At 34.2% G+C, this 12,581-nt stretch overlaps 1 protein-coding gene and 1 long non-coding RNA gene across 4 annotated transcripts in view; one reads left to right on the plus strand and one right to left on the minus strand.

Annotated features, from left to right (window-relative positions):
* The window catches only part of LOC138180000 (uncharacterized), a 71,350-nt gene that overhangs the window by 23,019 nt on the left and 35,750 nt on the right, over positions 1 to 12,581 (plus strand). The gene's annotated exons all lie outside the window — the stretch shown is intronic.
* LOC138179973 (beta-3 adrenergic receptor) overlaps positions 1 to 12,581 on the minus strand; it is a 76,566-nt gene that overhangs the window by 11,796 nt on the left and 52,189 nt on the right. For 2 of the 3 annotated variants that reach the window (XM_069113290.1, XM_069113288.1), the window contains 2 exons: positions 4,103 to 4,348; positions 1,448 to 1,644 (listed from right to left, as the gene is read on the minus strand). In XM_069113290.1, the coding sequence (XP_068969391.1) occupies positions 1,448 to 1,644; positions 4,103 to 4,204 (299 nt within the window). In that variant the 5' untranslated portion in view covers positions 4,205 to 4,348. Of the gene's footprint in view, positions 1 to 1,447; positions 1,645 to 4,102; positions 4,349 to 6,685; positions 6,816 to 12,581 lie in introns of those variants that run through there. The other variant, XM_069113287.1, reaches the window with a different exon arrangement.

The raw sequence follows: 12,581 nt of genomic DNA on the forward strand, positions 1-12,581 counted from the left end.
ATTCCGAATTTTCTCCCTTGCCTCCCGAACGTGACAAATATTTTTAATGTGAACACGTAACTTCAGATCACGTGCAATTCCTTCCTCTTCTAAATTATATTAAAATGATTAAGAACGTTGTTATAATTACACTAACGGTTAAAAGTGTCCGGATATTTGCTTGTTTTATCCGATTGATTATTATATTCGAAGTAAAGTAATAAAATCATAAAAGTTATGACTTGCATCTCGTCAATTCGGACATATTAGTTGCTGAACTATTGGAAAGGCGAGATATTTGATTTGTTGTTTATACTGAGGGCACGCTATTCATAGAGTATCAAAAAGGAAATTAAAATGTGTCGAATGTTCATGATAAATTCTTTCATTATTTATAACTGTCTATCGAATCCTGTAACCACCGTATTAAATCTATTCATGAAATGTTCCTCGCGTAATTTAAGAACACCATCTCTTATATCTTCGACATTTTTATTACATACTAACAACTTTGCTGACGCTGATAGCAGGAGTAAAATGGCACGATAAAACGTCCCGTACCATGTTCATTATCGGTGAACGAGACGCGACGAGATATTATGACATTTACACGTTCCTACGATATGTAGTTTGAAGAAGCATCGGTCCTTCTCTCCCTCTGGAATCGTAGATATGAACAGCAATGACGGGACGGTATGCCGAAGGGTTTCTGATTGAATCGAAGATCTGGTGTTGGTTGACGGCCAAAGAGATATCGGGGATGAATGCTGGGTGGCTCTATTGACATCTTACGTTGAAAAGCTTGGCAGCTTTGTGCTACGTAAGGCTCGTTGAACGTCACCGTGGCACCGAATCGAACTCGATTTTTTTCCAAGAGATTTCCAATTCGATGGCCTCCCCGCTTTATGGATGAAGATACACAGATGCTTTTCGAATGCTGATTGATGCGATGCAACGAATTGATTTATTAAATATGTGTATTTGTTGAATATTGTATCCGTTAAGTAACACTTAATTATGGCAATGTGCCAGAATATATTCTCTACATTATCGTGATATAATTTATTGAACATTTGAATTTGTAATCTTTGTTCGCTTATTGTGGACATTATTTTAATTTCATCATTATTGTTCCTTTTACATAACATCTTATTGTGTCTCTAACACGGCTAAATGAAATTAAAATTTGGCACAAATGACCAAACTGGACAAATGAAAGATAATATTTTTCCACAATATGGGATTGAAAAATATCATTTTCGTACTTTGAAGTACTATAAATATAGAACAGCTTTGGAAACTTTATCGAAAATGTTTGTGTGAAATTTCTACTACATATAAACCGGATATGAGTCAGTGTATCAGAAATTCATCAACAAATTCGACGATAAAAGAATTCGATTTCGAATACGAGTTTAATAAAGATAGAACATTTTGAAAGGAGAAAAAGAGTATGTAAAAGGCTTACCTGTCACAGTTCAATCCAGTGACAGTCCAAAGGGCGACTGGATGTAAAAGAGTCAAAAGAAAACCGTGTAAAACACACCAGGTGCCGGCGATTGGCCAGGAACCAGTAGTAAAGATCAGTAATATCAGGCACACAGCCGCCTCCACTGCACCCAAGTGTATCAGCAACAAAGTATTGGCGGTTTGTTGCTGCTGCGTCTGCGGACATCGGTTAACTTGTTAAATAAACTTTCCTATGGCGATCAAAAGTTCCTGTACACCGTGCAATCTTAATTTCCAGCTGGGATCTTGTAATTTAAACTTCTCGCTGTTTGCACGCGATCCTTCTGCCTCGTTCTTAAACGTTACTTCTCGTCGACTTCTTTACACCCTACTGTACAAAACAACTACGAATGGATAAAAGATAAATTTACACATCGTTGGTTTTATTTTGGTATTTATGTATTAAACAATCTATCAGCTATTAAACTTTCTTAATTGAATAAGAAAATATTAATCGTAAAAGTCGAATATAAAAGTTAGTCAAGAGAGTGTTATCGATATATAGAAGTGCCTGTAAACATTATTTTATCTTATTTTTAGCATATAAAACATAAAATATAGAATAGAGAATACATAACATTGAAAAAGAGAAAATCATATCGAATATATTAGAATATTTAATATAGGAAGAATTTTCCAGAATATAGAATGCGGAAAGAATGTTCGAATGTGTCGAAAATCCAATACCCTTTTACATTGATATTTCTACATCAAACATCAGTGAAATTATAATTTCATAAGCAACGAACTTTTATCTAATCCCTTTATTAAACTCGTAGTCGATCGAAGATATACTTTCCAATAGCAAAGGTATTTTATTTGCCATATACCGGATGTATTTGCGGAAAACAATATAGCAAGTCTGACAAGGAGCCTCACAAAGCAAAGGAGCGCATTTTATGCGACCTAGTTCGCTGGCTGCCATTCGACGTGTCCACCTTCGATATTATATCGAAAAGCATGCGATCTTTTCTAACCACTGCGCAACCTTGTGTTGTTCAAACTGCCATGGTCAGCCAGTGGCACCCACTGAAATGGATCGCGTAAAAGCACAAGGCTATTTCCAGCGTGGCCACTTTCCTTCCGCGGATTTCATTCCTTCATTGAGAAATATGTCATACTTGCGAAAGGAGTGGCTCTCTTTCTCTACCCAAAAGGAAACTGCTTTAAAAGACGGGATTAGCTACCATCTCGCGTAGCTCGAAACTCGCGCAAGATCTCTCTGTCGAAACCTCTCAACTCCGTATTAATTTCTACAATGTACGAAAGGAATTTTATAATATAAAAAAAGATCTTAGAAAAATCTGCAAGGACATGAAGCCTACAACCGTTTTATATCCTTTCATAATTTTGAAATAATAAGTTTTACCACACGATGACAATATTCGCTGGTCGAGATCAGGATTTTAAACTAATTTTCTTCCGTAATTTTGTATCTAACGATTGCTACTTGACGTTTTATATATTTTTTAGTGATACAAATTAAAACAGATCATACAAAATTAAATCATATTTCTTGGACAAATATAAGTTATGTGTGAATGTATCCTAAATTGCAACAAATTTTCTGATGTTAGATCATACTTTAATACTAATGGTTCTTTTATAAAGGGTAACTTGACAAATTTTAATCAGACATCCGTAATGAATTTTTAATTATTATTAGATTTAAGGATTCTTAATTACTAGGATCACGAAAAGTTTACCGAAACAAGTAGCAGATTCCGCAATGTCTTGGCTCTTTGGCAAAATTAATTAAACGCTTATTCGCACGAACGTTTGCGAGGGGTCTATAACAATAGTGACTCCTAACTGGATCAAGATGCATTCAAACATAGTAGATAGCGCGCAATCAGTTTAACAACTCAACATGTATTCCCAACCGATACCCATAATTGCTTCGATTCTATTCGGAAGTTGCCAATTCATTAAGGATCTAGACACTTTTCTAATTCAATCAGAAATTCATCGACTCTTTACCTAAACATGATTCCAATATTTATTAAGTCTGAAAGCTAATGACTTTTCATCGATTTATCGTCCAGCTTTTCATACGCTATCAAACTTCATTGTATGTCTCCTGTCGCCGATAACACGGGCATCGAAGAAGACTGATAGCCTGAATAATTCCTGCAGTGTCAGTGATCTATTGTCTGCAAACAACCATCCTTTCACCCGTTAAGAATATTCCCAGTTGGAAATACTATACAAATTTAAATTCTTCGATTCCTTAAACGATGCAACCTAGCTAATTTAATTATTCTCCTATGTTTCTCCAATAATTTTTGTTATACACGAATAAATCGACAGCATAAAATACAATTTTGCTAATATCTACACGAATTTTCTCTTTCTCGGAAAGTCGAGTTTGAAAAGCCTATAAATACTAATTCACAATAGATTTCAATAGATTTTGGTAATTAATTTAAAGATCGTTTATCATTTGAACCAAGGAAATATTGTTTATCTAGTCAATTTCTTTCTTCAAAAAGAATTAAAATTTACAGTTGACATAGTACATCGAACCAATTAATAATAATAAAAATATAATCTCGTGATACACGCTGTCAATCACGTATCGACGAATTATCCATCAGTCAGAACAACTATTTACCTGTTTGCCCAGTCCAAGAACCACGAGTAGCACAAAACCATTGAGAATAAGACCCAGAGCAGAAACGAAGACGAGAGGCACGCCGAAGGCCCAAGGGACCATTCCTCTTCCCACGCGTGATTTATTCGTCCTCGAAGATGGTTAGCTCCGAGAAGTGGAAGCGGATCTCGGCGATCGTTGTTACTCAGGTGTCGAACCTTTGTTTAACAATCCACGGCATCATGATGGTGGATGCATCTCAAACATCTGCAACGGCCACATATAGATCAATTCATCGAAATAACCGAATTAAAACGGGTTAATTTCATATGGCTACCAATCGGGCCGGTTTCGAACATGAACAATAACGATTTACTTATCGTAAATGGCTAATGTTATATCTGTACAGGATGGTAATTTTAGTGGGAAAGTCGAAACCGAATCGCGTATGATATTACCGAACGATGTGCGCAAATGCGCATCAAATTTTTGAAACTAATTTCGAGGCTAATGGTAATTATTCGACGCTTTGCTTGATGTTGAAATTGCGATTCCGTTTTGCTCGTATTGTTTCTACAGGATACAGGAGCAACATGTGCTTACGCTGTTATCATCAATCAACGATGTTTGCGCGTATGAAACGATATTGGATATGCTGGTCTTCTTCGATTGAGAATCTTTATAAGAATTCTTTATAAGAGATTCTTAGAATCGTATTAATTTCAAATATAAAGTACGGTAGAAACTCGATTATACCAGAATACCGATTGACAAAACGACCGATCATCGGCGCATTGTTTAATAGAAAATTTAGGGATCGTACCTTGTAAGAATGATTACTAAATAAGAATAGGAAGTGAAAGAAATTATTACATTCTTATTCGGAAGTTTCCGCTCCTGTTTAATATTTATAAAACATCCAAGATAAATGATCTTCTCTCATATGAAAATAAAATGATTCGATTACATCTGAACAATGCGTATCATGATTAGCGCGTATAATCAACGTGCTACTGTATTATGACATCTGAAGAGAATTTCATACAGAAGTCAAAACGTGTTTTACAACTGTTATCACGTTCTTACCACGACGTCGTATCGATTCATAAACTAGGTATCGGTTTGGTCAAGGTCGTTACATCAGGACACGAAAGGTCATCGGTTGTGTGGTAAAGTTCTCGATTCACCGCCAAATATGTCAATTAGCGATGCTCGTTACCACGGAGATATATTGAATAATACATCAGTTGTTGTAGAAACGAATATAGTAACGATTCACTTCCGATTAACATGGAATATTGCATTTTAATCCGGATCGTTACGTTCGAACAGTATAATGAAATAGGATACGGAACGTCGTGTACCACTTGGAATTCTCGATAGAATAACGTAAAAACTTAATCGCATATCGAGTTGTGATATCAAGTTTGGGAAATACGAATCAAAGTTTAAATAGCAAAATATAGAAAAAGATCACGAAATTTCTATGAATTTGTTGGTTGCAAACCCCTGGAGGTTCAGGTTCGAGGAAAGGAGCAGGTACTTCTTGTACTCTGACTGCTTTTCCTCTTCTCAGAGATCGTTCATCTTATAAATACAGTTCAAAAATTCAATTCAATTCAGAATATTCTATGTTTACTCTTAAAATTTACTTCCAACTCTAAATTGGAAAATCCAAATTTACGTTATAAAGTTCAAATTGTGATTTAAATAAAAAAAATTCTAGTTCTAATTCGTAGGCATTAGTTCGCGTAATCATGTCGTATTAACCGTATGTACATACAAATTGTCGCATCACGTGTACAATATTTGTAAATCTTTGATAACGTTTCAATTTTAAATCATCGTGAAGTATCATCGTTAGCGTTTCAAACTAATGGAATTAGAAATAGAGCCGCTAATAACGGTTTGTCAAAGCGTAGGACTAACAAGTTTTAAGGTTGTCAGGACAGGGATGAGGAGCACGTGAATAACATAGTACAAACACGCTCGATCTACGGTATGATAAGTGCTACTAGTGAAAATTACAACTGACGGCTCAAGGTAATGCAAATGCCGGCTAATCCGCTAATGTCTCCTCGCTGAACGAAGCGAGTAAGACACGTTCGCGATAAATCCTGTCAATTGAAAACATTATTATGTACACAACTCGTGTCGGCATTCGTTCAAACAGTTTTTGTTCAAACTTTTGGTCACGAAACAAATATATCTAGCATTATATTTTAAATAATACAGTTTAAATCTATTCGGCTAATTTTATACTTTGGAAAGAAATTTTATAGAAAAAACTTACGAACGTAAATAAACGTAATTGTGTAATTACAGAGTAATCGTAGGATAATTACTCATCTCGAACGACGTTTTGCAATTATTAAAATTTCTATAGAAAATAAAAATCTAACATCATCCGTTTACTTAAACAGAAACATTTTTTATTACAAGCTGGCGTTAAATAATCGGTTCGTATTAATCCAAATTTTTGCACATTGGATCACATTGGTCCAAATCGAACCATGAGATTACAAAAGTTCAAACGAAACTATGCATCACTAAATAAGATACAAAATATAAAATAAACGTACAAATCTGAAAAAAAATACTTACGAGTATAAATGTGTATAGTTTCTGGAAAGCTTGATACAGAATCAGATTTTATAGAAGACAGTCAATCACGTAGGACGATTGTTTGACAGACTGTGAGTGAGACATGCGTGATATAGGGAGCCGAATGAAGAACAACGAGTCGGAACGAGAACAGATTTCATTGAATTATATATATAATGATGCGTTCCCCTTGTGAATATTGTTTTCCAGATCACGAGCAGCTAGTCGACAGTATAATTTGGTTATACCACCATTCAAGCAGTTCCATTATCGACCATTAGCCGGTTTCAACCTTTATACCGAGACAACTCACGGTACTGTCTACTTCAATCGTTTAGTTCCTTGTTTCAGCAGTCTCGATATTTAATGTACTATACTCGCGCAGAAAGTGGATAAAAATGTTCAGTCGTCTACGTGCATGTAAAGAATCGTGTGTTGTGAGTCGTTATTATTAACGTTCAAAAGTTTCTTAATTAATGAGAAAACCAGTGAAAATACGGTAAAAATTCGTGTAAAATTAAATTACCATTGGAATTTTTTATTTGAAGCTTACGATATTTATCGATAATGGAACCTTATGCATTTTACAAATTATGCAAATTTACTTAAATCTTCTATTGAAGATATACAAGATTTATCGATACTTAGGCTTTATATATTGGGTTGCCCGGAAAGTTTGTCCCGATTTTTAAGGAATTTTTAAGGAGACGAAAGATTATATTGAAAAGTTTTTCATCAGAAGCCTGAGAGATTCTGGAAGGATGGAATATTTAAGTTGCGTGAAAGATGGAGAAAGGTTGTGGGACAAAATGGCACCTATATTATTCAATAAATGTATAGCGAATCGAAATGTAAATCGGAACGAATTTTGCGGGCGATCCAATATTTTGGGAACTTGCATAGTGGTAAATATGTAAATTTACGCGAATTGTTAATTTCTAAAAATCGAAATTTTCGGAATTAAAAATCCTGTAGACCATTTGTGATAAGAATCGATCAATTAAATAAATGAAGTGAGTTAATGTAAATTAATTACGTTGAAAGAATCCGTGATAACGATTTCATTTAACGATTGAGCTTATAATTAGATGGTCGGGTTTGAATGTTTTATAGAAACATAAAGTACTTATTAAATTTGTCTCTCGCTAATGTTCCCGTCTCGCCATCGTGTTAGCAATTATTTACTCTACTTTCAGCCATTTCGATTCTTATACCATAAAATATTACTCCATTTTTACGGAATTCTGTCCGACTGTTTGCTTAAATAAAATAACGCGCACTAATATAGGTCACTTTTAAAAGATGCAATAAAATTATGAGTCTCAAAGAGATCAATTTGTCAAAGATAAACGGAATCTTAAACGCCGGATTTACGAGAAAATCCGCGAAAAGCTGTGAAGTCACGCGACATTAATCGCCTTTCGTTTTCGTATTCAACATTTTCCTCGCAAAGTAACGCCGTTCCTTTCGTGGAATTGGAAAATCGAGATTTTCATACGAACGAGCGAACAGTGAAAAGAGTCGCGCCTGAAAAAGACTTCTCTTCCATTTTTCGATACTCGTCCACCGCTTTGACTTTCTTTCAGCAGCGATGGTAGCAATTTCTTATTTTTTCTTTTCATTAAAAATACATGAAGTCAAAAAGACTGCATATGTTTAAAATAATGGTCAAAAGAATTCTACATAGCATGAAATTTTTTAGATTCCAACGTTAGGTTAATATTAAACGTTTTTTTACGATTCTCTATTAAGAGTCTGCTTCAAGCTAGTTTTTTGATAAGATAGGATAGAACGATAAAATTCACAGTTTCGCGAAATTACACAGATGCGTTCGCATCGGAGATTTTCTTGGTCGATGTGAATTAAAGGAATTCGATTTCCATAAAATTGACTGTGTTAATAAGATGTATACGCAAAGTGCTCGAAGCAGAAACGAATGATGCGTTCGCCTCGTTTTGCGATTCTATTGACGAAAGCTCGTTAATGCTTCTCGCACAGTATAAATATCTTTTGTGTTTTCAGCCAGAGAATGAGAAAACAGAGATTTAAACGCAGCGAACGTTTCCATTTTAATGGACCATCTATAATATTGTAATGCACGAAGTTCTTAGCAATCTGAAGCTAATTTTTCCCGTTGGAAGTTAATTTATCTTAAAAATATGAAAATATAAAGAAGTCGTTTCTTTCATAACGTCTGGAGTAACAATCGCTGTTACATATTTCTATATCCTTATCCTGTGATGCTGTTTATTCGATATATTAATGTTACTGATGAATAATTTATTAGATAATACAAGCGTCCTTTGGTTCACAAAAAGGATTAAGAATCCATGAATTAGAGAAATTCATACTAAAATAATAAATATCGTTACTTTTGCAAAATTTAATTCCATTATTAAATTCATTTAAATATAGTTCACTTCGTATTTTGAAGATGCCTAAATTGTTAAAGAAAAGTTAATATCTTCTGTTAACATTCTAGTGATAGTAATAGTTACAAAAAAAATGCACAACAAATATCCAGAAAAATTTTATGTCATTCTTAAATTTCTAGATTTAAACATTAGATTCAACTAGAATCAAACATACGATAAATCTTCCAAATAAAAAAAAAGTTCCTAAATTTCAAATATGTACTGTATATTGTATAATGAATGATGTACATGTTGTATAAGTTGATACATGTTGAATAAGTTCAATTAATTTGTTAATCGGTATAAATAATGGACTAGAATGAACTATGTATATTAATATACATATACAATAATATATAATGGACAGTGTTTATCGATAAAATCTGTATGTTACAACGAAAACATATGCTATAAAACAGACGCTGAGGGATACAATCAATCGGGATAGCTAGGAAAATATTGTTTCTGCCTGTCACGTATATTGTTTATGATTTTTATTATCATTATTATAAGTTGTACGAGAACTTTCATGACTGACTGTATATCACTTGATCTGAAGTCTGAAAAAGACAAACAAAATTGAAAACAAAATGATATAATACACGACGCAAATGATTAAATTGTTGTATTCGATACTGACTTCGCATTAGAACATAATCCTGCAATGGATTATCCCTGAATATGTAATATGTATATACATGCATGTTTCAACATATGCTAGAACGAACAGATGCTATAACAAGGTTCTAGAAGCAATTACATAAATACGTTCGTTCCTGCACATACACACACACAAGCCCATGTGCCACCGTACTGCATTCTCCAACCATTAAAATCTTCTCAAAATCATATTTCGTCGATTATGCTATTCCACATGTTACAAACATCGAGTCATTTCGAATTTGTCGAAAACAATTATAATCGGCGAATAGGGAAGACAAATAAGAGCACGATAACGTTGCTCGTTGAAAGTTTTCTCATTGAAGCTTCTTTTCACCCCGCGGTAAGCCAGCGAGCGGAAACCAGAGGAACGAAAGTGAAGCTACGCTACATAGTAACCACCACACATAACGAGGAATCCGAGTTTGCGAGTATACAGGATATAATTTCGAAACTACTGCCAGCTACGTTTCCTTCGTACGAATTTCCCAGCATTAGGCTTTCATCTGTTTGTTCGGAAACTGAGGGAAAGTTTAGAAATAAACCATGGGATAGAGACTCGTTTCGAACAGAACGTGGACAAATTTTTTGATGTTTTCTGCAGACAATAATTACGATTCCCTTCTCCAGTAGCTGCTATCCGTGGACTGGGATATTATGAGGTCAAATAAAATAGGAAGAAATAGGAAGAGAAATAGATTTTTGTTGACCCACAATCAGTGTAAATTGGTATGCGAGCATGGGATTTTGAAGAAACAGAAATGTTTTTTTATAGTAATATCAACATGCGTTCAATATTAAATATAGTATAATAAGTATAAATATTTACATTTATAATTAATATAGAATTTTAATTAAATTAAAATTAAAATTAATTAAATTAAATAAATTTGAATTTGAATTAAATAGAATTATAATTAATATAGAATAATATTAAATATAAATGAATTTCTGCTTTTTATTTGAATAGAAAAATTCTTCCACAGCATAACTTTATGTGTTCCGAGGAATTTAAAAGTTACAATTAAATTAGGCAAAGAACATCTAAAAGAATTATAATCACGATCATATCTTTTCATGTAGGTAACTGCACTTTTCATCAATTTTTCTGTACATTTTGGATAAACAAGCATTAGAATTCTAATCCATTAGAACGTAATATCACTCAGAATATTGCGTTTCTCTTGCATTCTTTTTCAAATAACAATTTCATGTTGCATCATTTTCGAAGAGAATTTCATATTGTACAATTTACGAAACGCAGAGACTCGTTGAAAAATGCAATATCGGTAAACAGAATATTATCCACTGCTGCTGCCATGTGTATGACAAAACAAATTGAAGCACTAGGTGACGAAATAATAATTTACATTTGAAACCGATATCCAATGTCATTTTATTTTATTTTATTTGTATTACCATTCAACGCAAAATTCACATCGATACGTTTATGTCGATAAATCATTTTTAACAAATATTTAACTAATATTTAAATTACAAAAATAATATAATACTTCAGATACACTGTAATAAAGAGAACCGTTCCAAATAATTTTGCTGTTATAAACATATATTTAGCGCACATTAACCGTGAACCATTACTTAACAAGTGTCGAAATACTTTATAAAACAATTAAATTAATTTAAAAAGCTGCAGAAAGGTTGAGAGAAGTTTTTATCAGCTAGAAAAGTTTCCTTTCAAATTCAATCGATTCGCGTTATCAACATCGAACAAATATTTCCTAAAGCGAGAACAGCGGTCCATACGCTCCAGTGACACCTTCCTATCGATCTTCCACGACGTTCCACCGCCTTCGATTACACCCTTTCGTCTCGCCGTGCAAAGTGTTTCGCGCAACAAGTACTCTAACGATAAATGACACTCGACCAGGGTTTTGAGTATTCCAATAAGACTTTCCACGTTCTCCCGAGAGAACGAAACTCCCTTCAACCGCCACTCTTCAACCTTTTCCGCTCGACTAACAAAGTAAACGGCTGTACCATCGATTTCCTATGGCGATTTTACTTGACAAATCGGTTTAGTCAAAAGTCTGAAAAAGCTAAAAAGATTTACAAGAATCGTCTTTTCAAGATAACCCTGTACCGTTAGGGCATTGATGGATTTTTTCCACGTTTTCTCCATTTGCTAAAATAAGAGCAAAATTGAAATTTAACCGATTGTAACAAGTATGAGTAATAATTTATGTTAATAATAATTAAGAATTGCCATTATTTTTAACAAAACAAAACCTATCTTTGCTACGTTATCCCTTCTTTACAAAGAACATCGGAGGAAACGAATTTCTACTATTTAATAGTAGACGAAAAATGTATCTTTCGTTCTCAAGGGAATTCGGTTTTCGAGAAATTGATTTCATAAATTCGTTCAAATATCGTTAATAGCTTGTAAATCGTCTCACGGGCCACAGATTGGCCATGGTTTGCGGCAAGGACTTGAAGCCTCGGTGAGAACGAGCCAAATCCTGTTACGAAGCAGCGTTCCACTTTATTAGCCGGCACGGGGACGTCGATCGAACGGAAAATGGCAGAATGCAGCGAGTTATTGCACATCTGCTCGTATGGTGTCCCTTAAAATTCTGAAATGGAAACTGATCGAATAGGCAGATGTGCGACCTATTGAAATATGCATGACGACGTAAACTGTTGCCAGCTTGGAATTCATCCGCCTTCCTATCGCATATCGTTACATATTCCACGCCTCTGCAAAATTGATGAAATTTCAAAGTCTCGTTATGCACGTGTAAACTCGAATGACCACGAAAATATAGCCTACGACCGGCTACCAAGGTTATTTTAGGTAT

The sequence above is a fragment of the Bombus flavifrons genome, chromosome 5, assembly GCF_040668555.2.
Source record: "Bombus flavifrons isolate JBK064 chromosome 5, iyBomFlav1_principal, whole genome shotgun sequence".
Taxonomy (NCBI): Eukaryota; Metazoa; Arthropoda; class Insecta; order Hymenoptera; family Apidae; genus Bombus; species Bombus flavifrons.